Source organism: Manihot esculenta, chromosome 9 (assembly GCF_001659605.2).
Source record: "Manihot esculenta cultivar AM560-2 chromosome 9, M.esculenta_v8, whole genome shotgun sequence".
NCBI classification, from domain to species: Eukaryota; Viridiplantae; Streptophyta; class Magnoliopsida; order Malpighiales; family Euphorbiaceae; genus Manihot; species Manihot esculenta.
This window is the reverse complement of record NC_035169.2, coordinates 20774507-20800658: the sequence shown is the minus strand read 5'-3', so window position 1 is coordinate 20800658 and position 26152 is coordinate 20774507. Positions and strand designations below refer to the sequence as shown.

The following is a 26152-nucleotide window of genomic DNA, read 5'->3' as shown; positions in this document are numbered from 1 at the left end:
TAAAATTGCAATACATAAATATAATTATAAATGCTATAAAAATAATTAAATTAATTATAATATTATTATCATATGATAAAAATTATATATGTGCATAAAAAATATAATTATATTTCAAATTTTATTTTTGATTATTATATGTGTAGTATAATAAATTAATATTTTCATATTTATATCATTAATATAATAAATTAATATATATTTTTATTAATCATTTCATAATATTTAGATATAATTTATTAAAATTTAAAATATATAGATTAGAATAAATTATCAGACATCAATTATAATTATTTATTTGCTATATCCGACTGGTAAATTAAAAAAGTCTTAAATATTATATTTATTGTTGATTGTTGATTGTAATTTAAATTTTTATAAAATAATAAAATTGTGCATAATAAGACAAGATTAACTTTATCATTACATAAAAATTTAGAGTATAATAAATAACATTTATAGCATAATTAGTAAAGTTTAATATACAACTAATAATAAATTCCATTTAAAAAAAACTAATAATAAATTAAATTAAATTTTATTTTATTTTACATGTCATTAATAATACTAGCTATTTAATAGATTTTAATATTAATTTAGGTTTTTTTTAAATAGTTTACTCTCCAATAATGCTGAGGCATTATTATATAAATATATGGGTGTTGGATATTATCTGTATTCCTACAAAATGAAAGTGTAAGCAAACATGATGTTTCCATGAGTGATCCCGCGCCCTTGAAAATTTGAATTCAGACAGCGCCTAGGGCTACGTGTCGTTACCAAATTCAAAATCCCACCTCTTATCGTTTCCTTATATGTCTCTGTTTCATAAACCTCTAATTTCAAATTCAATCAATGGCTTCTCGCTACAACTCCTACGATTCAAGGTCCTCAACCACCTCTTCCCATTTCTCCGACCCATCTTCCTCCGTTGAATTTACCTCCAATCCATCATCAAGAACTACCTCCCGAGCACTTGTGAAATCTAAACCATCGGATCTCTCTCATGCCAAGATCAAAACCAATGACCATAACTTATCCACGATGGTTAAGAAATTTATGGAGAAGAAATCTGCGGGGAAAGGTTCTTCGAGTAAGGGAGTAGCTGGGCTGGTAATTCCGTCAGATTTTATAGCCCAAGACTTGAAGAAGACGGCGAGGAAGGGGACAGGCTTTATTGGGTTGCAGAAGAAACTATTTGGGAAGGACAAAGAGGAGAAGAAGACGATAAAAGCATTGACAGATGTGAAAGGTAGTGGTAATAATAGCAACACAAGAACATTGGCTATGGTGTTGAGGAGTGAGAGGGAGCTTCTGAGTGCTAATAAGGAGCAGGAGCTGGAGATTGCTGAGCTCAAGTTGACTCTTGAAGCTAAGAACAGAGAAGTGAGTAGAGCTTCACCATTTTATCTTCCTTTTTGATCTTCTTTCATTGGTTTAGTTTTTAGATTCGTTTTGATTTTTCAAAATGAACTAAATGGAAGAAATTATAATTGGATTCTGATTTCTAGCTTGTGATTTTCAAGTATTTCTTTGGCAGTAAATGGAGTTTTTCTTATGAAAATTTGGCAATTTTGTGATAGATATGCTGTAGGAAGAAATGGGAATTGAATTAATTGTTATTTCTTTGTATGGTATGTGTAGGTTGAGAAGTTGAAGGATTTGTGCTTGAAGCAAAGAGAAGAGATGAAGTCATTAAAAAATGCAATTCTTTTCCCAGATGTAATGAATTCTCAGCTTCAAGAGCTATTAGAGAAGCAAGGATCAGAACTGAAACAAGCTAAACAACTCATCCCAACCCTCCAAAGGCAGGTCACTTCTCTTACAGGCCAGCTACAGTGCCTAGCCGAAGATCTTGCTGAGGTATATTTCCTGTTTGCAGTTGAGGCAACATCTGTAAATTCTTTTCTCATGTGCATACTTCTAATGATTTATCAATTACCTTGTGGTTGAATTTTGGGTATTGTTGAATTTGAGAATATATTGCATGAATTTAGTCATTGAATGGATCTATTGCTTATACTAATTGCAAATTGAAGTTGCGTAATGAGCATTAAACATAATGAGAGATTATTATGTAGAAAACTTACTATGTAACTAATATACTCTTAGTATACATTTGAGTAAAAGTTTCCCACTTCCCAATATGATTAAAAGCACAATATGTAAATGCAAAACAAAGTCTACTTCATGGTTTTAAAAAAAAAAGTCTTTAGATAGGGTTTTGGAGTATACGTTACCTATTATTCCATTATACGACGGTCCCTGAATTGCGCAGGTGTGATGGCCCTATTATTTCATTATACAACGGTCCCTGAGTTGCGCAGGTGTGATGGCCGTTAGGTTCCTGAGTTGTACAGGTGTAATGATCGTTACTTTATAGTAATGACCATTATCAACTGCAAAGTAAAAATAACGACCATTACTATCTGTAAAGTAAAAATAACGAATCTATTGCCAATAATTAAAATTTTTTTATATCTTTTCTCTTTTGCTTCTATTCTTATTTTTATTAATTTTTACCTTTTTTTATAGTTTTAAAAAATAATGTTTTTCAAGTTTTTTCTTTTCTTTCTCTTTCAAATTTCAATATTTTCTTTATATTTCTCATATCAGTTTAGATCAATTATAAACAACTGAATTTCCAAACTTATTTCTTCTAAATGATTAGTTAAATTGTCTGTATTTTAGTTTTTAGTTGTCTTTTTTCCTTTTTTTTTTAATTTTCTTTTTTATGAATTAAAGTGTTAGTTTTGAGTTAAAATTATATTTTAAGATATTAATTTACTCGATCTATAAAGATTGTATTAGTTTTTCTTATGTTAAACTATATGATACTTAATTTAAGTTAAATAGTCTATATTTGATATATTTATTTTTATTATGCATTTATATAGATTGTTCTGAATTAAATCTAATTAATATCATTTCATTTTATAAACAAATTGATTTGATCAATTTGTGTAGCATCAAACCATTACCGTTACGTTATAATCGTTATAGGTGTGTTTTTATTATCACGTTATAGTCATTACAGACGTGTTTCCATTATCGCGACTGTGATTTAACACTATGGTCTACATTGAATAATAAGGTAAATGGATAGGGTTGTGTGCACCCACTATCATTTTATGTTACAGGTCAATAAAAAAGTTGTTGAAATATGGCTTAAGCGGGAATGAGTCCTGCATCGTAAGCCATTTTGGTGACAAAGAAACTAGGGAGTGTAGCTCTGCCAAGCTGATGATCCACACTCATGATCCTGTGATTCTCAACAAGCTAAACAAAAATGCTGAAGCGCAGTCTCTCACACCTTATTTTGAAACTTTATATTTGTATTTTGAAACTTTATATTCGTGTATTGTTATTTAGATGCATAACTGTGACATCATTTTGCTATGAGCAGGTAAAAGCTGATAAATACACAAGGGGTTATATGCAACATCATGGTAGCTCACCAACACCAAGGACACCAGCTTATGATCATGAAGAAGCAGCTAATTCTTTAGTAAGTCTGCTGTGGAATACCGCACAGCTGAAGCAATACTTGATAGTTATAATAAATTCACGTAGGATGCTCTGCTTATAGAAGAAATCAGATTATTATAGAATTCGAATATATTCCTTTTCATCGGGAACTTCATATTATATATATGTTTAAAATTTTACAAGCTTCGTGATAGAAGTCCTGATTAAAGCATGATTCCTTTTCATTCATTCTTCTGTTAAAAGTAAGGGCAATTGCATAATATATTACTTCATCTTTTGCTTAAAGGCATTTTATTTCTTAATTTTATTTTTCTCTTATTCTCTTAATTTCTAAATACTGAAACTACTTAATCCCTGCAATTGGAGCATGATATTCAATCACTTCCACTTTACAGGATTAAGTTATTATACAATTAAGAGTTGAATGGTTAATATGCATTCACAATGGTTATTTCAATTTAAAAGCTGAAAGGATAAATAGAAAAACATAATATTGAGGGTGCAGTGATTTTTTGTCAAAATGTGAGTAATAGTAATTTTAATTAACCTTCATTTCATCTTTGTCTTTCTTCTAAAATATGTTGATCACTTTATTCAGGAGTTCAGTTCTTGGGATGCTGCAAGCCCTGGTAGTCCAGATGACATGTTTCTTAAGGATGTGAATCCGTGTTTAACACCTCATTATGCAAAGACAAAATCTAAGGTTTACACACAACTTCCTTCTGAGTTCTAACACTATCCTTCATCATTTTCATTTGTTTACGGCATCATCATCATCACATGTTTCTGTCAATCAATCAATCAATTTTGTCATGAACATAGATGGAATGGATATATTGCAGGAATTTGAGGCAATCAACTATGATTCTCCATTTCATGACAACTTGTCTAAGAAAAATATGCAAATGTATGAAGATGATGAACATGGTTTCAACTCCACCCTCAGGAAGATGTCTAAAAGTTCAGATTGCTATAAGAACAATACCACGGACAGCAGAATGGCGAGAGCAGCTCGCAGATCAAATGAAAGTAAATGCACATATGGGAAGCAAATGCACCTAAGACCTTTCTGATGCATTTGCTGGCTCTGGTGAAGCTTATATCTTGTCTGCCATTGGCATACTGCTTTTGGTTACCTTTTTGCCTGTTATGTATGACAGTTATGAAAACAAGAAACAGAAGTAGAACTGAAAGTTGTAGCTCCTAGTTGTACAAGGTGCGAATCAAGCAATTGAATAAGGGATAAAAAAGCTACATGAAGAGTCACAAAAGTCACTATGCACCTGTATGCTATTAATCAAGTGCTACTTCATTTATGAGAGTTTGCCAATCCATTTGTTTCATGGTTGCACAGTTTGTAGAGGTATGGTTATTGTTTCAGTCATTTAGTTATAAAGCTTTCCTAGTTACGCAGCTTGTAGTCTCTTTATTTTACATCGCAGTTAAGTTGAAGTGTCACTAACTACAGATGTCTTCTTTAATTCAGTGATTAAACATGTAAAAACTCTCATATCATAACCATAATATTAACACCTATAAAAATCCTGTTACTAACAAGAACCGTATCTTTCATAAAGTCATGCAACTGACAATAAAAACTAGGACATACCAAATTAGCAGCATATTTCCTGGAGTGTTCAGAGCATGCAGTATTAAGATTTTCTCAATCTACAACCAATTGAAAGATTTGAAAATAGATAAAATGCAGTTCAGGAAAATACAGCTACAGGCCCCTCATCTAATTCTTTCAATTCCTGATTCCTTTTTCCAAAACAGCCAAACGTGACCCATAATTTTAACCATGCCACTTTGACTTCTGTACATGCTGAATTTATCAACACGAGAACTTTTCATCCGAAAGTGAACATATGATAATATAACATACTCCCATTTCAATGTTCTAATTGATTCATTCATCAGGGAATTGAGGCATTAAACATTATTTTGTTTCACTAAATGGTGGTCGCTATTCCTGAAGACCTGTTCAATTATACAAAAATGAGACAAAAAGGCATGTACATGGATTGGGGAAATATTATTTGGACCCCTTCAACCTAGAAGGAAAGGGAAAAAAAATATAGTGACAGGTTACAATCCACCCAATTTTTTCTCCTATCTAAAAAGCTTCTAGTATAGAGCATATACATTAGTAGAACATGGTACAATAACAAATCTGTTTAGTCTACCAAAATTGAACTCCACTCCAAAATGCAACCCCATAAGCAAGCCCATGAACCATGGATGGGGGATATTATCTTGTGAGACTGCAACGATGCCTCGAAAAAAACAAGCCCAAGGATAGAAGACAAGGGAAGTTCTGATATTTTGTGTGGGATCAGATTTAGGGACCAGCTTTACCAATTATGTAATTGAGCAGTTACACTTTTTACCACAGGATGATATGCTGTGTGCAAGAATCTTTTAGCTTTCTGTGAGCCAGGTTCTTCAAGCCACTCATCATATAAACTTTTAACAAGAGGATTCTCAAAGGGATCTGCTACCAAAACCTGTAAATGGATACATAATATGATCAGTAAAATCATATATGTACAACTACGACATGATAAAATATATAGCAAAAACAAACATAAAAAAAAGATTAAAGAGTAAGAATATATCACACACACACATGTAAACCCACAAGTCCTTTTTAGCAGCTACATGCAGTCATTAGATCTACATGCTCTGTTTAAATGATTTCATGTCACACAACTCACCATTTAACTGTCACTTTTTCTTTCAATGGTTGAACATTAGACAATACACTTGCATATTTGCTTTCCATTGAGATGGTTATTCAAGTTATTGAAATGTAATCAATTCACTCAAAGGTCTTACATCAAATGCTTTAGGAAAGAGAGTGGAACATTCATTGGCATGGAGCATCCAACAGTTCTGTAATTTTTAGGTGCTCCATCTTTCATTAATTAAAGATGGAAGAGACAGGAATAAAATTCTGCAAATGATCCCATCTCCCCTAGATGATAAACATAGAAAAGTAATACACTATATGCTAACAACCAATCCCAAATCCAGTACAAAAGCCTAGAAATGGATCAGCCCACACAAGTTAGCCAGAAAATCATTAATGATAAATTCAACTGTTAGGGTTGATATCATGGCTTCAAAATACATCTTAAATAAAGTTGTATCAGTGAGATGTTGAAAGGCTGCATCCTTAAACAGGTCAGCATATCCTAGTAGATGCCTACATAAGAGACTTTTGAATTCATGTAGGTTCTCTAAATAGAATACACAGGCAGACACATAAGAGGGTAGAGATGGCAATGGGTGGGTTTTATGTCCATTACCTCATTTAATTTCAGGCAAGGCCTGATCAGATATTGCTCTTTCATTTTCAGAAGTACAAGAACATAAATATTATATTTAAAATCTACTTTAATATAATATATCTACCCATTAATCGTATTTATAAGTAATACCTATTTTTCTGTGTAAAGAAAAGGTAAAAGTAATATTTAAAGTTTAAATAAATATAGTAAATATGTTATAAATGGTTGTCAACAATAATATAATACTCTCTCTATCCTTTAATTTGTCCACTTTACTTTTTCACACATATTAAGAAATATAATTTTTTATTAACTTTTCAATTATATTCATCTTAAATACATTAAGCTTTATTAAATACTAAAAAATATTTTAGAAGGTTTCTTGCAAATAAGATACAATCAAATAGGATTATAATAGTCAATTTATATATTAATATAGTCTAAAAAAGGAAAGTGGACAATAATTTTGGAACAATCAAAAAAGGAAAGATGAATAAAAATTATGAGACGGGGAACATTTATATTACATATAAACATATAAACAATTATACAAGTAAGGTTCAGGTCAGATAGGGTATCATCTGCCGGCCAATGTTGGAGTGAATACCTGAGCAGGTGGAACAATATTGTGATCCTGAACCCTTAATTTGGATGCTTAATTGTGTGGTGAAAAAGAGAAACTAAAGAGGAGAAAAGAAAAGAATATAAATTTGATTTTACTTCATATTGTTTTAATAGATCATTAGGAAATGAGAGATGCAATTTCTCTCTTGAAGAAAAGATGAGAAAATACTATTGTACCCTCACAAGCTAATCAAGAGAGGCTTTAGAGAAATGTGGTAATTTAAAATTTAATACACAAGATACTCATTTCTCTCAATTATTCACCATTTCCCACCAATTTGGAAATAGATGTTTGGGTTAAATTTAAGGAGTTGAGAAATGTAATTTCTCCTCAAATTTCTTGTATTTTCTCTTCTCTCCATTCTCCTTAACCAGAACAAAGGTTAAAGGATGAAGGCCATTTGTATTCTATCACAACTAAGCCTGTGTGGTAGGCCTAGGCAGACTCCAAATTATTAGTAATGCATATAAACCATTATCATGCAAATCATATCAATCAATGATCGTTTTTGTATATGGGCCTTGGAACATCATTCCAATTGTGTGTCTATCATTCTAGTCAGGGCCAAGTCAAAGCTCAAAACCTTTACCCATAATGCAATGCCAATTCTAGACGTACCAATTTCAAATGATAAATCACTTGGCCTTGAACAACAATTAATTTCGACAAGTGGCTGCCTTTACACTAATTTCACAACCTAAGCCCCATGTGGACAAACCTAAGTGGGACTGAACCAGACCATCTAGCCCAAAAGTCATCCCCTAATTGTTAGTAATATTTTACATAATAAGTAATTATATGTCCACTGTGGCAAACAATAATTCCTCCCTGCAATGAAGCACAGGTGTCACTTATTCGTAATAAATCAGTGTAAAAATGATTACATGTTCCATTGTATATGAAACTAAATCGCTTAATATGTGCTTAATTTTTGAAAAGCAGGCAAATAACATATTGTACTATACGAACAAAACGAGAACTTCAGGTAAATACTCACATTTTCCATATAAACAGTTTCTAAAGACTGAAGCAAATCCTTTGGATTTTGCCCTGGCATTGGCTTGATTTGACCTCCACCATTCAAGCAACCTGTTCCATTGAAATGTTATCAATTAATGCTTATAATGTTTTATTTAAAAGGCAAACCAAATATATTAACTTAATTCAACATGCATGGACCAGAATTTTTGTCCCAAATAGTTGAACCTACAGCTCCTACAAAGAGGAAGGAAGGGAGGAGAAATAAACCTGATGGACATGCCATAACCTCCACAAAATGATAATCACATTTTTGCATTTTGACTTTTCTTACAATATTTTGCAGATTCTGGAAGCCATAACAAAGTGCAAATTTCAACACAACTTGCCCAGCTACCTGCAGTGTGTCATGTCACAAAAATATATATAACATTAGATGCGATAACAAGACATTAAAACTGTGCTACTAGAATTATCAAAAATATAAGGCGAGATCACTCAATTATGGCATGTTACCATATAGCCTACATAAAACATGTCAAAAACATGTTCATCTTAAACTACTAAGAAAGGGGAAATGTGAGGAAGTGGGGAGGTTCTGCCCTTATTGTCCACATGCTCTTGTTGCATTCATCATTTTTTTTTTTTGAGGGGGGGGGGGGGGGGGGGGTTTCACATGCCCTATGACTCGATTCCCAGGACAAAAATTAGAGTTAAGAACTTACTTCCAGAGTCACTTCACGGAAATCTGCATTTCTTATAGTTTTGAATGCTAAAGGACCTCTGATTTCTATTCCAAAAAGTGTTTTAGCAGCATTTCGAAACACTGTCTCTGCATAACCACCAGAGCTTCCAGTTACTCCATAAAGATGCCCCTCTTCATTAATATTTGTTAACCTGTGTGAAAGTCAACAGATATTTGCTCTTGTGATTAGCACCCCTATAATGTAAATAAAGCATCAAAAGGCAAATTGGATTCTTACATTTTATCTAGTGGATGGTCTTCTAAGGCTGTAAAATCCACTGCTTTCAACTGCAAAGGTGATGAAATAAAACATAAATATACAAGGTCTCTTTTTGACAACATAAAAGGACTGATCTATTTTAACAAGTTCTAAATATTACTATAATCGAACAGATAAGTCTCACCTTTATTAAATCTAAAACTTCTCCAGATGTCAAAACAGAATCTACCTCTGTAATTCTGATACCACTCTCGTTAGATTCTTCTTTAGATTCCACTTCAGAAACAAAGTCATCCCTTGCAGCCTCAAGCTTCTTATCATAACATGGCATCACAGTCACATGATAAATCTCATCTGGCCTATGAAGCAAGTTTTCACCAATTAATCGTTCAAATATATAGAAGACCAAAACAAGCATCTTAACTTTCTTTTTCACTGCTTCCATAGAAATAAAGATACCACACTATGACACATCATAAGCTATGAAGGCAAATTCTATCAATAAAATCAACAATAACCACAAGAATTAAAAATTCTAAACAATAAATTGAAGTAAAAAAAGGAAATGAACCATAATTCCTTCAATACCCCTGTGCTTTGAGTAGAATTTACACTTTTAAACAAAATGAAGCACCAACAGAATTTGAAATTGCTACGTATTCCATCATGACACTAGTAGTAACAGTAATAAGAGGAAAGCAAGGAGATTAAGTTTGATAACAGGGCAAGACTGCAAGAGCTTAAGAAACTCTGTCAAGTAGCATGCATTACAGGATTTTTCAAGTCTCTTACCTTGTCTTCTCCTTTAATGATGTTTTTAGTGGCACAGGAAGGAGCAAAAAAACTGGTTGAAAAGGAAGGCAAGAGGATAATCCTCCAATATATTCAGGTAAACTACTCAATGTACATTATTTCTCTAATTGAAAACCTGGAGGTGCCCCCACCACATGTCCCGCACAAAGGTAACCGAGAATATGTAATGCCTAGTACGATTACAATTACTATTCATAAAATACTATTTTGGTACAAAGTATAAAGAATACAAATTACTTCAAAATACATTATACATGGTTCCTCATAAAATAGAACTCATTATGCTAATATAAGCACTTGGACACATAATTCTTTTACAAGCAAGAGACTGTTAAAGGTCGTATGCATTTACCAAAATTGGAAAAGAAAGAACCATAAATAGAGCTCGAGTTAAATAACTGGAATCTCTTAGTACCTAAGACCCATCTTTTGACATATGTGGTGCTTAATGGTAGCTCCAATTGTTTGCTGAGGGCTCTTCACAGAAGATATATAAGGCAGAACATAGGATCCTAATTGTTTTTCAGCATAGCATATCCATCCTGCAATTACAGAAACATTAATATTTATTAACAGATTGTGAGCCATTCTCATCTCATCTTGTTTGTTAGCAGAGATAGGTGAAAAGAACAAAAGAACTGAAAGAGGGAGGATTCAATACTATTGCTTAACTAACATAGGCTAAAAAATAAACCTGGACAAGCTGATGAAAGCATTGGTAGGGCTGATTTTGATTTTTCATCATCTTTTGATTGGTTTTGTTTGTAGCGCATAACAAACTCGTTACAAGTTTCAATAAGAGTTAAATCTCTACTGCAACTCGTATCAAATACAGCCTTTACTCCCAAGGACTTAAAAAATGAAGTGAGTTTCCTAAAAACCTGAAAACAGCAAGAACTTGCATGTTAGAAATGTTCCCTTTTTCACAGGAAAAAAAAATCTCTTCACATATGCTGACAAGTGAACTAAAGTTTAGCATGGATATGGAAGGCCACCTGAAGGGGAGAGATGCCAAAATGAACTGCGAGAGAGCCTCTAGATTGTGGAGACAGAGACACAATAACCACTTTTCCTCTGTCAATATTAGAAAGGAATTCACCTAAACTTTGCTTCTCTAGCATAACGGTCTCTGCAGATGTTATGCATCCACTGCATTGTTATAAGAAATTGTAAATTCTCTACCATCATTATGGAAAGCTTGCACATAATATTACCGCTGTATATTTAAATTGAAAAGCATTAATTTGATGCCTGCATTTTCTATCAAAAGTAAGAAAATAGACTGCTTTACATCTCTGTATCAATTTCCCAAAGGTCATGATAAAGTTGTCGACAAGCTACTCGATCATCAAGAAAAGTGAATTAATTTTCATTTTCTAGCTCCAAGTTGTTTCTAAACATGCTAAATTTGGAAAAAAAAAAAGAGTAGGCTAATTCCGAGAATTAATTAATTTTATGAAATTATCCCTAATTACTTGCCCGTAATATAAACTACATAGAATTGAGCCAGCAAAATAATCAGTACTATACCCGTGAATCATTTTGCCTACTGAACTATACAGATAATCGAATTTACCTGCATGCCAAACAGTCCTTAAGCGAGATTTTAACAGGTTCAGTTTGCTGCTTCTTAGCAATCGAAACCTTCAATAAAAAATCAAACAACCCAGAAACAATTAAACTATTTGCAGCAAACAGTTTAGGGGAAAATTTTAAGCAGCAGAAACTAAGCCTTAATCCCAAACTAATCAGAATCGGCTACTGAGGAGAAAATATTAAAAGAAGAAATTTAAAAGAATAAGCCTCTACAGCCTTAAGTTCAGAATTAATTAAAAAATGACGAATCTTACTTCGGATTTATCAGGTTTCTTAGTGTTTGATTTCAATCCCTTAAGAGAAACCACACAAGCCTGAGACGGCGCAATGAAATCGCTGAGATCTCCAATCCTCAACGTCGGCGAGAACTTCTCTGACATCTCTTCTGCTCCTCTTGGATTGCTAAATTTCTTATCCTAGGGTTTTATATATTTATCTATTTAGTTTAAGAAAGGGACAGAAAAGAACTTGCAGAGTTGGCGAATTGTTGGATTTCAGAGTTGAGAGCTTCCTTTGGAGCAAGGAAAATAGAGAATAGAGAATATATGAAATGAAAGTCCAAGCTTTCGACATAAGAAATTAAATAAGAGATGCGAGAAACTAGAAACGATGCGGAAAAAAAAATAATAAATTGAAAAATTGAAAAAAAAAAACAATTATATTACTGTCACCGCTGGAACGTGGTGGACACATGCCTCATAGACCGAAATTACAAAAACATCCTCTTTAGGTTTAGAAACATCAGCCAACCCAAGAATCGTGGAATGTGGACCCATTTGAAGAAGCAAACATAATTTTTTAACAAATTTTTTTATTAGAAAAGGGAAAATATTATTTTTATGCATTATTTAGTCTTTTATTTTTAAAAATAAAATTATGGAATTTCTTTTTATTATAGACAAGAATATAGAGTACAAGAAAATATAAACAACCGAACTAAAAACAGAAAAAAAAATCTAGCTCCTTAAGTGAAAGGGAGATTAAATTGATGCAAAGTTATTCTCACTAAATAATGAGTTATTTTGTTCTCTTCTCTTTTAGAGAATGCGAATAAAATACTATCTAAAAACTTAGTGATCTCTTTGATATTATTGAATACATTAGTGAGGTCGCTTAAATCACATTTTTTATGAGTTGACAATCTATAAAAGAGAAAACATGAGATGACTGGTATCTTGTAAAAACCACTCGGATACTCAAATCAATATCTTGTAAATATAGGTGAGTATAATATTGAATAAGAAATAGTTTAAATGCTTAAAGTTGTATGCCTTGGACTCTGTATTCTAAATGCCTTTATATTGTTAGAAGATTATGTTAGTTATTGTTTGTCCTTAGAATCTAGAACTACTGGCTAGTAGATAAGGGATTCTATATTTATAAGAATTATGGAGATTATGGTATAACAACTATCAATAATTATATGAAGATGGTCAGATTCTACCTAATAAAGTTGAGCTTTAGAGTCTGGGTACTAGACATTCGAGGAAGGATGACCTGGGCAACCAAGTGCCCTTTGACAGAGTCAAAATGGGCAATGGATGAGCCACGGGCATGTCATCATCGAAAATTAATAAGGAATAGTCAACAATCAAAGCATATGGATGAGTACCAAGTCATATCAGTAGTCTCCTATAAGTCTTCGATTCTTTAGATTCGAATGTCCTGTTAATCTAAAGCCACGTGGCAAAAATTGATCGGTTACGCAGACACCATTCCACATTAGTGTCTTTTCAATTACCTATGACCCCTTGAGTTCTGAAAATACATTTATCGTTATCTTCAACCATTTTAAAAACCCTTTTCTTCCTCATTTGCCACTTTCGCTTCTTCTTCTCCGGACCCTTGTCATGTATTCCTACTACTACTTCACCATTGTGTTTGCTATTGCTTTCTCACCAAAAAATTTTAGGTAAACCCTTAACTTTTTCAATTGAAATATTTTCTTTTTCTTTAAAAAATGAGCCAAAATAGCCAATCTTCTACTTTTAGCCCCTCGATAGTAGTGTCTGTTCACAGCTCCTCTAAGGGTGTGTCCAACTCTACGAACTCCTAGCCTTTTTTTAGTTAGTACCATAAGCCTGACTCAGATACTGGAGCAACTTCAGAAACTTATCTGTGTATTCATCTACACTCATTTCCTCCATCTACCTTAATTGCTCAAACTCTATCATCTTCAAACCCATTGAACTATTTGAAAAAGGCCATCCTACAAACTCATTTGCAAACTGTTCCAAGGATAAGCTGTCCAGTTTTGATTCCAGATAATTCTTGAACCACTCCTTTACCTTTTTACACTTTAGAGTGAACTCCGCCATATGAATGGCTCTGCTGTCTTTGGCTCCTAACTCATCAACTATCATCTTCACTGGTTTGATGTACTCAAATGGTCATCACCCTCATTATACTTAGGAGTATCCAAATTTAGGTAATCCATCATCTTTATCTTGCTCCCTGCTGATGGGTTAGGTTTGAGTGGTTGGATTTCATGAATTACTGATTCTACCAGAGGAGGAGGTGGTGGTGTAGCACTCCCTGGGTTAGGGTTTTCCATATTATGATAATAGGGAGGAGGTGAAAATATAGGGTAGGATGGATATAGTGGATAGTAGAGAGGATAGGGCATGTATAAGGGGAACGGGTGATAGCTAGAGTAATCCGATAAATCTCCCATCGGATGCCCGGGTCCCTATGGGTAAGGCTGGTATTAAGGTGGATAAACAGATCCTGAGTCCTGGACGCCTCCTGTTCCTCCTTCAGACTCTCCCACACCATCTCTTTCGAAGCTCATACCCAAACTTCTATCTCTCCTCTAATCATCACCCACTAATTCCCTGACATCTGCAAACATCCTACCCATATTTTTTATTCTTCTATTTACATTAAAAGACCTTCTAGAGTCCCTTGACGCTTCTCCTGTGTTATTTCTACTTGTCTGTGCTCTTGATGGAGCAGCAGGGGGAAGGGCATCAATACCCTCATTTTCAAGTGTCACCCACTAATTCCCTGACATCTGCAAACATCCTACCCGGATTTGTTATTCTTCTATTTATATTAAAAGACCTTCTAGAGTCCCTTGACGCTTCTCCTATGTTATTTCTACTTGTCTGTGCTCTTGATGGAGCAGCAGGGGGAAGGGCATCCATACCCTCATTTTTCAGGTGGGACTCTAGTCAATCGTGTAGATCGACGTGAGCCATGTATCCTGTCTTCTGAAAAATAGCATTAAACATATAAACATTAGCATCATATGATTCATGTTGATACACATGAACCACAACATACATATTATAACATCAATGCACATGCACATAGTCATGACATTACACATAAGCATACATACAACAAGACAAGACTCTACATCCTATCCCTAATGAATATGAATTTTCCAAATTGTGCTTGCCCTCTATAACATCTATGAGCCTAACACTCTAGGTCCGACCATATAAACCTGGAGCTATGATAGCATTCTGTAACGACTCGAAAATCAGACCGCTATCGGCGTTAGGGTTCAGATCGACTTAAAGTCATCGGAACCCGTAGCAAGCCTACTATGCATCTTGTTACATCTGATATAATCCTAACCATGATTTTAAAATAACATATAAAAATATTTTCATCTCATAAACCAAACACGACATATGCATACAAGCATGACTGAAAATATAAACCCACACTAGAGCCCTCATCAAATGCTCCAATATGGTCATCATTACATGCCTCAGTTGGTTCAAACATAGCTTAAGCTTTAAAGTTTTACACAATAAGATCATAAACAAGGGATTATAAAAGAAAACTCGACAAAACAAAATTCTACACCATAATATATTATATGTCCACAACTATACTATTACATTAGAACTATACCATAAAATAATGTGGACCTCCCGATCTAACTCTAGTCTTGCAAACCTGAGGTTAGGGGAAATGGATAAATTACTAGAGCCTAGTGAGTAGAAATATAATCATAAAATATTTTAATAAAACATATGATTATATGAATGCATCATAACACAAACAATTTACATCAAGATGGACTTATCACCAGTAACCCTCTATAATTCGAATATTGCCGGCCTACAACTGGATGCTCCTTAGGACTTCCTCTTAAATATAACATATCATATCCATAGTGCCAGGGGCATAGAATGGGCACCCTAGTCTTTCTTTTACATAGTGTCAGGAGCATAAAATGGACCTCGACCTGAACTTTCATATCCATCATAACATATCATAAAATGCCCGAGGGCTAGTGGGTCATCCAACATCCATCCATAACAATAATTAATTGTGCAATGCATCATATTCATGAATTCTAATGCAAAATAATCTAATCATATACATATGACATTCGTAATGTATGAGCATGCTTAAAATGTTTGATTTCTTTAAAATAATAGTTTAGTTTATTTCTACTCACCTATTGTTGACGCAAGCCTAACTTTGAAGTAGTTATCTCACTATTGGCCTCTATGGTCTCCCAAGTTCGGTCCTACACAGATGAACTTAAATGAAGGACCAAACATGATTTTTACAACTCTATAATTACCCCCAAAAAACTTCTAAAATCATATAAGAAAACATGTAGAAAACGAGCTGAAAACCGCTAGACAGGGGACTTTCAGCGATAGGTTCGGCGGCCTAAAGTCCCCTCACAAATTCGAAAGTCAAACTTTCAGAGGCTGACTCGCGGTTGTCGAGGCCGGTCAAAAATAACCTTTCTGGTTATCAACAATTTACAACTGCAGATAGTGGTGAAAGGATCGAATCCACAGGGAATTGAAGACTTACCTATTTTCCTTATCAAGACCAATAAAATAAACTGAAATAAAAATAAACTGCAAAAGAAGAAAACTGAAAACGAGATAAAACTGAAAACGAGATAAACTCAAATGAGATATAAACGGAAAGCAAAATAAACTGAAACGAGATAAAACTGAAAGCGGAATAAAAATAAATTGCAGTAAAAGTAAAATGGGGGGGTTTGAGATTGATTGTAGTAACTAATAATGAGAGTAATAATAGAAAGCAAATAATTAAAATAAAAAGAGTAAATCAATATGAGAAAAGCCTAGTTGAAGATATGGATCCACTTTGGTTGTTTGGGTTGATCATTGAAACTTAAATTATCTTGATTGGTTCAATAGATTAGTTATAGGGGTGGAAGACGCTTCTCACCACCATGTCTCTCCTTATGATTAAATTAATTAGGGAACGTCCTCTAATTAATTACTAATTAACAAATTGCCAAGGAACGTCCTTAGGCCATAGGCATCAAAACAATTGTCAATTGCATAAAGAAATAGAGAGATCCAATCCTAACTACCCAAACGTATGGAGATAACGCTAGATCATGCAATTTTCTTGGGTTTTATCCCAAGTGTTCTAAGGTCAGAATATTTCCAGCAATTACGGACTAAAAATAATCCCAACTAACAATCAATTAACTTTGCAATTAAAATCAAGTGGCCAATTTGATCAAAACAACAAAGTAATCATGTAATTAAAGCATCAATTGCATAAATATTGAACAAAACCAAAGACAATAATTTATGTTCAGATCTCACAACCCATTAAACAACCTTAGTTTCAACCAATCCTCAACTAGAATAAAAGATTTCAGCCTCTCATGGCTGAAACAAAACTAAAAATAAAATAAAAGGAGAAAGGTAGAAGAAGAGATGTGAATTTCGTAGGTGTCTCCCAAGGGGAGCTTGAAAACCATGTAGAGGCTTCCTATGTGGCTTTTTATAGTTGAAAAGTGTTGCCCTTGGTCATACTTACTGCCCAAGAGGTATTTTCTGCCCAAGATGTGTCTGAAAAGGAAAGAATCGCGCTTTTCGGCTTCAGAAGGAAGGCTGCGCGAAAATGCACTGCGGAAGGAAGTTGGTGCGCGCGGTTTGGTCTCAGAAAGGGAAGGAGGCGCAGATTATGCTTCCTAAATAAGTTTAGATGCTGATCTTACTTCCTAATTAGTGTAGAGGCTGCCCAAGGTGCTGCCCATGTGCAACTTGCTGCCCAAGTTGTTGCAGAAAAGGAAGGTGGCGCGCAGATGGCTCTCAGAAGAGGAAATTGCGCAGATTGTTTTTGAATAGGAAGGATGCACGAATTTTGATCTTCAAAGGGGAAGATATGCTTGTCCATACATTCCTTTTTAGGTGGAGCCTCTTTTGAAATTTGAATGTTGAATGCAGAAGAGGAAGAGCATCTCTTTGAGATCTTGCTGCCTAAATAGGAAGATATGACTGCTGCAGTGTGTGCACATCTTTGAACAAGGAAAGAAAGATCTGCGATTTGAATTTCAAATGATCTTCTGACTGAGCTTTCCTTGTTTGCTTTTGCTTCTGCACTTTCCTCATTTGAAAACTTTCCTTTTCTGAAAACTTTCCTTATTTGGAAACTTTCCTTTTTTGGCACTTTCCATATTTGACACTTTTTAGCAGTTTTAAGAGCATTTTCTCCAGATTGTCTCTTTACACCTAATATCTGCAAAACATAATTAAAACCACAAAATTAAGTAGAAAAGATGTAAATAAACATCAAGAACATAATGATAAAATGGACTAAAATATGCTCTATCAAATACCCCCACACTTAGCTTTTTGCTTGTCCTCAAGCAAATAAACATAGTCAAACAAGCTTTTTTTGCTACTTGATCCTTATTTCCACTTAAGCTCTTACTCTAGACACCTATTTTGAATCATTGCAGTGAAGAATACATGCATGAAGATTACTCACCTTCTTTCCTTGTTTCCCTTTACTTACCATGGCTAGGATCTGTTTTCCTTAAGAGAGACCATACATGCACATTTATTTGTTCAGATATGTAACGACCCGAAAATCGGACCGCTACCGGCGCTAGGATCCAGATCGGCTTAAGGCCGCCGGGACCCGTAGCAAGCCAGACATATAACCTGTAAACCTGTATAATCCCATACATGATCAACAACATGCATAAAAAAATTAAAACTTTTCTTTCCATGAACATCAACCAAACTCAACCTGAGCATAAACATTAACATAACATTGATCCCTCTGTGGGATCTCATCAGTGCCCCCAATGGGTGGCATAGCATATGCTGAGTTTGTTTACATAAACATCATAAAAATCTCTAAGATCATGTATTAAAAGGGATACAACAATCTATGGTCAAGCACACCACTAACATCCATATACATCATCTCAATACATAACTATACTGATTAAGACTTTACATTACAATATGATCATGTCCATTGCTAGCTATTACATAAGCATGACTTCTTTACTCTATCCGGACTCCCGCACTAAACTGTACCTGCAAGCCTGGGGGTAAAGGGAGAGGGGTGAGCTAAAAGCCCAGTGAGCTGAACTATAAAACATATTAACACTATGCTTTAATGAAATGCATCATAACACAGACAATTCACATAAGGGTTGGGTGAACTTGTCACCAATTAGTCCAAGCTAACATGGTGCCAGGCCGTAGCATGGGGTCCTGGTCTTCCTGTCATACATACATTACTTACCATTATTCCAGGGCCTCCTCTGGGCTCCTGGTCTTCGAGTCCACAATCGTGCCAGGCCGTAGAATGGGGTCCTGGTCTTTTATTTCCGTGCCAGGCCGTAGAATGGGGTCCTGGTCTTCCTGTCATGGACTAATTGGGTCATCCAACATTCACCCACATCAACAACACATGATGCAATGCGGCATATTCGTGAAACTAATGCAATCACCCTATTGCATAATCATGATGCATGAAACATGATAAAACATTTAATTTAAAAGATTTAGTTTAGTTCCACTCACCTCTGGCAGACTCTGACAACACCGAAGCAGCTGGACTCACTGCTGGGGTCCTCGATTCCTCGGGTCCGAACCTACACAGGTGGACTCAAATGAGGGACCAAACATGCTAGAACATAACTCTAAACTACTCCCCAAAAACCCCCTAGAACATCATGAAATAATCATAGAAATACATGCATGAAGTGGCTGAACAGGGCACTTTCGGCGGCAGGTTCGGCGGCCGAAAGTCCCTCCAGAGCCGAAAGTCAGGCAGGTTCGGCGGCACCTTCGGCGGCCGAATCTCCCAGACAGATCCGAAAGTCTTCTTTCGGGGGCAAGCTTCGGCAGCCGAATGCTGCCTCCACAAGGGGGGTTCGGCGGCCGAAAGTTCCTTCGGCTGCCGAACCTGGTTTCTCCCAAAAGGGCAGAAACTTGGCTCACATGAGCCTCTTGCCTCCCAAAACCTCAAATCATGCATATAGCTCAACTAAAACATGCATACAAGCTCCTAGGGGTCTCAAACAATCAAATACCCCAACTACAACACTTCAAACACACACAATCAACACACATTGTCCAAAACATCAATATTAACCCATAACTCAACATATATCCTAACATGCATTTCTACCCAAAGAACTCATAAAATCTTACTTAAAACACGTAAGGAGCTTAAGATCGGCTCTTACCTCTTGAAGATCGAGAGGGAGACGACCTAAACTTGGAGATCCACGAAAAATGAGCTCCTGAGTTCCCAAAGCTCCAAAACTTGTTTCAAAAGATCAAAACCTTCAATGCAAGCTTAAAACTCAAGAAAAATGGTGGGGATTTGAAGGAAGAACACTAGATTTGGAAGAGGGAGGTCGGAAGCTAGCTGTGGCCGAAAATGGGAGAAAGCTCGCCCATTTCGGCCAAGTGACCCTTTTATAGGTGACTGGCCAGGCCACGTTCGGGGGCCGAAAGTGCTTCCGCAAGCATGCCATGTTCGGCGGCCGAACTTGAGTTTCGGCGGCTGAACCTGGACTTCCCTCACTCATGCTTTCGGGGGCCTAACGTGCCTCCAAAACGCATGCATGTTCGGCGGCCGAACTTGACTTTCGGCGGCCGAACCTGGGTTTTCCTCCAAGGACTTTTCATGCAAACACTCATTTAATTTCATACTTAAAACCATTAAAAACATGAAAACATTTTACAAAAACATGCTTTCACCCTCCTAGAGGTCTCCTACATCCGAGATCCCACCGGACGGTAGGAATTCCGGTATCGGAGTCTAGCCGGGTATTACATTCTCCCCCCCTTAAGAACATTCGTCCCCGAATGTTCCTCAACTAGCACATGCATAGCAAACAACATAACATACTTACAAAAACACATAACCTCACAATAAACTAACCTTAGAAAAGATAAGGGCACTGCTGGAGCATGGACTCCCGTGTCTCCCAGGTGCATTCTTCCATATTGTGGTGGTTCCACAGGACTTTCACCATCGGGATTTCCTTGTTTCTCAGCTTCCTGATCTGGGTGTCTAAGATCCGTACTGGCTGCTCAACATAGGTGAGATCCTCTTGGATCTCCACATCAGGCTCACTAAGAACCTTGCCCGGATCTGACACGAATTTTCTCAACATAGAAACATGGAAAACCGGATGGATTCTCTCCATTGAAGCAGGCAAATCCAGCTTGTACGATACATTCCCAATCTTTTGCAAGACTTCAAAGGGTCCGATGTACCGCGGAGCCAGCTTACCTTTCTTCCCGAATCGAACCATTCCTTTCATTGGAGACACCTTAAGCAATACCAGATCCCCCTCCTGAAACTCTACTTGCCTTCTGCGGATGTCTGCATAACTCTTCTGTCTGCTTGCAGCAGTCTTGATTCTTTCTCTGATTAAGGGTACCACCCTGCTGGTGATCTCTACTAGCTCAGGCCCTGCCAAGGCCTTTTCTCCAACTTCCTCCCAGCAAACAGGTGACCTGCACTTCCTCCCATATAAAGCTTCATATGGAGCCATCCCGATGCTAGCATGATGGCTGTTATTGTAGGCAAACTCCACCAAAGGTAGATGTTGCCTCCAAGAACCGCCAAAGTCCAGCACACACATCCTTAGCATATCTTCTATGGTCTGGATGGTCCTCTCTGACTGTCCGTCTGTCTGTGGGTGGAAGGCAGTGCTGAAATCCAACCTGCTACCCATAGCATTCTGCAGACTCCGCCAAAACCTGGAGGTGAACTGGGGCCCTCTATCTGACACTATAGAAACGGGAACCCCATGCAGTCTGACTATCTCATCAACGTAAACCTGCGCCAACTTGTCCACAGAATAGCCACTCCTGACAGGGATGAAGTGAGCAGATTTGGTGAGTCTGTCCACAATCACCCATATGGAGTCCGATCTGTTGGACGTTGCCGGTAACCCCACTACGAAGTCCATAGCTATATTCTTTCATTTCCACTCTGGAATAGGTAGCGGGTTAAGCATTCCAGCCGGCTTCTGATATTCCAGCTTCACCCTCTGACATATTTCGCAGGCTGACACAAACTGTGCCACTTCTCTCTTCATAGCTGGCCACCAATAAACCTTCTTCAGATCTTGATACATCTTGGTGGCTCCGGGGTGAATGCTGTATCTTGCATTATGAGCCTCTCTCATAATGTCTTCTTTTAGCCCTATGTCATCTGGTACACACAATCGACTCCCATAGCGGAGGATCCCCCTATTGTCAAATCTGAACTCACTATCCTTGCCTGACTGAACAGTCCTGGCAATCTTCACTAACTCTGGGTCCTCATGCTGTTTCTGAGCCACCTGCTCCAGAAACACGGGTGTCACTTTCATCTGAGCAACCAAGGCACCTGTACCAGACAACTCCAACTGTAGACCTTCATCAATGAGCTTGTAAAACTCCTTCACCACTGGTCTCCTCTCTGCCGTGATGTGGGATAGACTGCCTAGTGACTTCCGGCTTAGGGCGTCTGCCACAACATTTGCCTTACCCGGATGATATTGAATCTTGCAATCATAGTCACTCAGCAGCTCTACCCATCTCCTCTGTCTCAAGTTCAAATCTCTTTGACTCAGGATGTATTGCAGGCTCTTATGATCTGTAAAGATCTCACATTTAACCCCATAGAGGTAGTGCCTCCACATCTTGAGTGCAAAGATTACTGCTGCCATCTCAAGGTCATGTGTGGGGTAATTCAACTCATGCTTCTTCAGCTGTCTAGAAGCATAAGCAATCACCCTCTCATTCTGCATAAGTACACAACCCAGTCCCACACGGGACGCATCACAAAAGACTGCAAAGTCTGCATCACTAGATGGCAGAGCTAACACTGGTGCTGAAGTCAACCTCTTCTTAAGCTCTTCAAAACTCTCTTCGCACTGGTCGGTCCACAGAAACTTCTGATTCTTCCTGGTTAGTCTGGTTAGAGGAGCTGCTATCTTTGAGAAGTCCTGAACGAACCTCCTGTAGTAACCTGCCAAACCCAAGAAACTCCTGATCTCTGTCACTGAAGTGGGTCTAGGCCAGTTAGCCACAGTTTCTGTCTTTTTGGGGTCCACCTCAATCCCATTCTCTGATACTACATGCCCCAAGAACGAAATGCTCCTTAGCCAGAACTCACACTTGGAGAACTTGGCATACAAGCCATGTTCCCTCAAGGTCTGTAGAACCAACCTCAAATGATGGGCATGCTCCTCTGCATTCCTGGAATACACCAAGATATCATCTATGAAGACAATAACGAAGTGATCCAGGTACTGGCTAAACACTCTGTTCATGAGATCCATGAATGCTGCAGGGGCGTTAGTTAACCCAAACGGCATCACAAGGAACTCAAAATGCCCATATCTGGTCCTGAAAGCTGTCTTTGGTACGTCCTCTTCCCTGATCCTCAATTGATGATACCCGGACCTCAGATCTATTTTGGAGAAACAACCCGCTCCTGCTAGCTGGTCGAATAGATCGTCGATCCTTGGCAATGGGTACTTGTTCTTGGTAGTGACTTTGTTCAACTGCCTGTAGTCGATACAAAGTCTAAGGGATCCATCCTTCTTTCTCACAAACAAAACTGGAGCACCCCAGGGTGAGGTACTCGGTCGGATGAAGCCCTTGTCTACCAGCTCCTGCAACTGCTCCTTCAACTCTTTCAATTCTGCTGGCACCATCCTGTAGGGAGGGATAGAGATCGGTCGGGTTCCAGGCATCAGTTCTATCTCGAACTCTATCTCCCTAGCAGGTGGTAAACCTGGCAGCTCGTCTGGGAACACATCTAAGAACTCTCTAACCATTGGCACCGAGGCGGGCTCTCTGACCTGACTGCTAAGCTCTCTCACATGAGCTAAATACCCCTGACATCCTCTCCTGAGCAACCTACGAGCCTGAAGAGCTGATATCAGACCTCTAGGTGTACCCCTCCTGTCTCCTCTGAAGACAACCTCAGACCCATCCTGACCTCTGAACCTGACTACCTTGTCCCTGCAGTCCAAGGTAGCACCATGGGTAGATAACCAGTCCATCCCTAGAATGACGTCAAAATCTGTCAAATCTAGAACCACTAGGTCGGCGGACAAGCATCTTCCCTCAACAAACACAGGACTACACTGGCAGACTGACTCTGCCACAGATGGATCACACTTGGGTCCACTGACCCAGAGAGGACACTCTAACCCGGAAGTCATCAGACCTAACCTCCCCACGGCTCTCGGAGCAATAAAAGAATGAGATGCACCAGGGTCCATCAAGGCATACACATCCGAACAACCAATAATTAAGTTACCTGCCACCACGATGTTAGATGCATCTGCCTCCTGCTGTGTCATTGTGAAGATCCGTGCCGGAGCTGATGGACCTTCACCTCTGAAACCCGCTGAAGAAGAGGCTGCCCCTCTCCCTCTGCCTCTGCCACTGGCCTGAGTCATGGCTGGAGCTGCTGGCTGCGCCACACTGCCTGAAGCTGTCTGTTGGGACTGAGCCATCGGGACTGCTCTTGGACAATCTCGAGCCATATGTCCCTCCTGACCACATCTGAAACAGGCATTCGTCCCAAACCGACATACTCCCCTGTGTGGCTTACCACACCTCGCACAAACTGCATTATCCGCACCAGAGCTTGAGCCACTCCCAAATCCCAGACTAGACTTGACTTTATTCCAGAACTTGTTCTTCTTACCCTTGGGCTTACCCCATCTCTTACTGCCTGAAGCTGCTGCACTCAGGGTAGAGGGATCTAATCTTCCCCCACCTGGAGTTTTAGAACCTGAAGACTGTGCCACTAACTGCTTAACTGTCCCCTGAACGATGGCACTGGCCTCCATTTTCCTGGCCATATCCACTATGGCATGGAAGCTCTCCCTGTCCACTGACTGGATCAAGGAGGAATACCTGGAATGGAGTTTCATGACATACCTCCTTGACCTCTTCGAATCTGTATCCAGACTCTGCCCAGCAAAAGGTAACAGCTCCAAAAATCTGTCGGTGTACTCCTCTACACTCATTTCATCCGTCTGCCTCAACTGTTCAAACTCTATCATCTTCAGCTCCCTTGAACTATCGGGAAAAGCCCATCCTGCAAACTCGTTTGCAAACTCTTCCCAAGTCATGCTGTCCACTCTCGGGTTCACATAATTCTTGAACCACTCCCGTGCCTTCTTGCACTTAAGCGTGAACCCGGCCATCTGAATGGCTCTACTGTCATCAACCCCAATCTCATTTGTGATTACTTTAACCCTTTCAAGATACACAAATGGGTCATCCCCTTTTTCATACTGAGGAGCACCCAATTTCATGTAGTCGGTCATCTTAACCTTGCTCCCACTGGCTGAGCTAGGTCTAGGTGGCTGAACAACTGGGGCTGCTGGTTCTGCAGGTGGTGGAGGTGGTGCAATATTTTCGGAGGTAGGGTTTGCTGGATTTGGATAGTAGGGTGGAGGTGGATACATTGGGTACTGAGAGTATGGTGGGTAGTATGGTGGGTATGGCATCTGTGTGGGATAAGGGGTGAAACTAGGGTAATCCGATGTACCTCCCATCGAATACCCGGGATGTTGTGAGAAATGTGGGTAGTGAGGTGGCTGTACAAATCCCGAGGCCTGAGTGCCTCCTTGGGACTCTCCCATACCTTCCTCTGACATGCTAACTCCCAGACTGCCATCCCTCCTCTGCTCTACATCCATCTCATCCCCCATGCTCTCAGACATTCCTCCCTGAACTGTTCCTCTGACTGATCTGCTTCTACCCAGATCCAACGACCTTCTAGGGTCTCTTGCTGCTCTTTCTCGGTTAGACCTACTAGACATTGCCCTAGGCAATGCTGGAGGACGGGCGCTCATGCCCTCATCCTCAGGTGGTACTCCAGTCAATCTTGCTGATCGACGAGTTCCTCTCATCCTGTTTTCTGAAAAACAGTGCACATCACAAGCAACATTAGCATCATATAGTTCATGTGGGCACACATGAACCCGCATCACATGCATCACATATCATAGCATATCATTAATGCACATGCATATTATCATGGCATTTCACATCATCATGCAAGACAGGACTCCACATCCTATCCTAGTGGACATGATCTTTCCTATTGTGCTTGACCTTCTATAACATCTATGAGCCCGACACTCT

General features: G+C 38.0%; 2 protein-coding genes across 2 annotated transcripts; one reads left to right on the top strand and one right to left on the bottom strand.

Moving 5' to 3' along the window:
- Positions 1-736: 736 nt before the first annotated feature.
- Positions 737-4902, top strand: LOC110623032. Its single transcript, XM_021767856.2, has 5 exons — positions 737-1386; positions 1645-1863; positions 3407-3508; positions 4088-4192; positions 4332-4902. Exons 1-5 carry the CDS (start codon positions 856-858, stop codon positions 4560-4562), a joined length of 1188 nt encoding a protein of 395 aa, XP_021623548.1. The 5' UTR covers positions 737-855; the 3' UTR covers positions 4563-4902.
- Positions 4903-5413: 511 nt separating this feature from the next.
- Positions 5414-12360, bottom strand: LOC110623240 (protein NAR1). The gene is made up of 11 exons (XM_043960010.1): positions 12014-12360; positions 11740-11807; positions 11159-11312; positions 10858-11044; positions 10579-10705; positions 9535-9709; positions 9369-9418; positions 9111-9282; positions 8656-8782; positions 8405-8496; positions 5414-5996 (listed from the first exon to the last, which is right to left on the bottom strand). Exons 1-11 carry the CDS (start codon positions 12137-12139, stop codon positions 5844-5846), a joined length of 1431 nt encoding a protein of 476 aa, XP_043815945.1. The 5' UTR covers positions 12140-12360; the 3' UTR covers positions 5414-5843.
- Positions 12361-26152: the final 13792 nt, after the last annotated feature.

What these genes read in the sequence shown, in the direction of transcription:
- LOC110623032 (XM_021767856.2), top strand. Translation starts at nt 856, where the DNA reads ATGGCTTCTCGCTACAACTCCTACGATTCAAGGTCCTCAACCACCTCT. An exon ending in AAGAAGCAGCTAATTCTTTA is followed by an intron (nt 3,509 to 4,087) that starts GTAAGTCTGCTG and finishes CACTTTATTCAG; the next exon opens with GAGTTCAGTTCTTGGGATGC. An exon ending in ATGCAAAGACAAAATCTAAG is followed by an intron (nt 4,193 to 4,331) that starts GTTTACACACAA and finishes GATATATTGCAG; the next exon opens with GAATTTGAGGCAATCAACTA.
- LOC110623240 (XM_043960010.1), bottom strand. Translation starts at nt 12,139, where the DNA reads ATGTCAGAGAAGTTCTCGCCGACGTTGAGGATTGGAGATCTCAGCGAT. An exon ending in TGTCAAAAGATGGGTCTTAG is followed by an intron (nt 9,710 to 10,578) that starts GTACTAAGAGAT and finishes CTTGCTTCATAG; the next exon opens with GCCAGATGAGATTTATCATG. An exon ending in AAGTTTTAGATTTAATAAAG is followed by an intron (nt 9,419 to 9,534) that starts GTGAGACTTATC and finishes TCACCTTTGCAG; the next exon opens with TTGAAAGCAGTGGATTTTAC.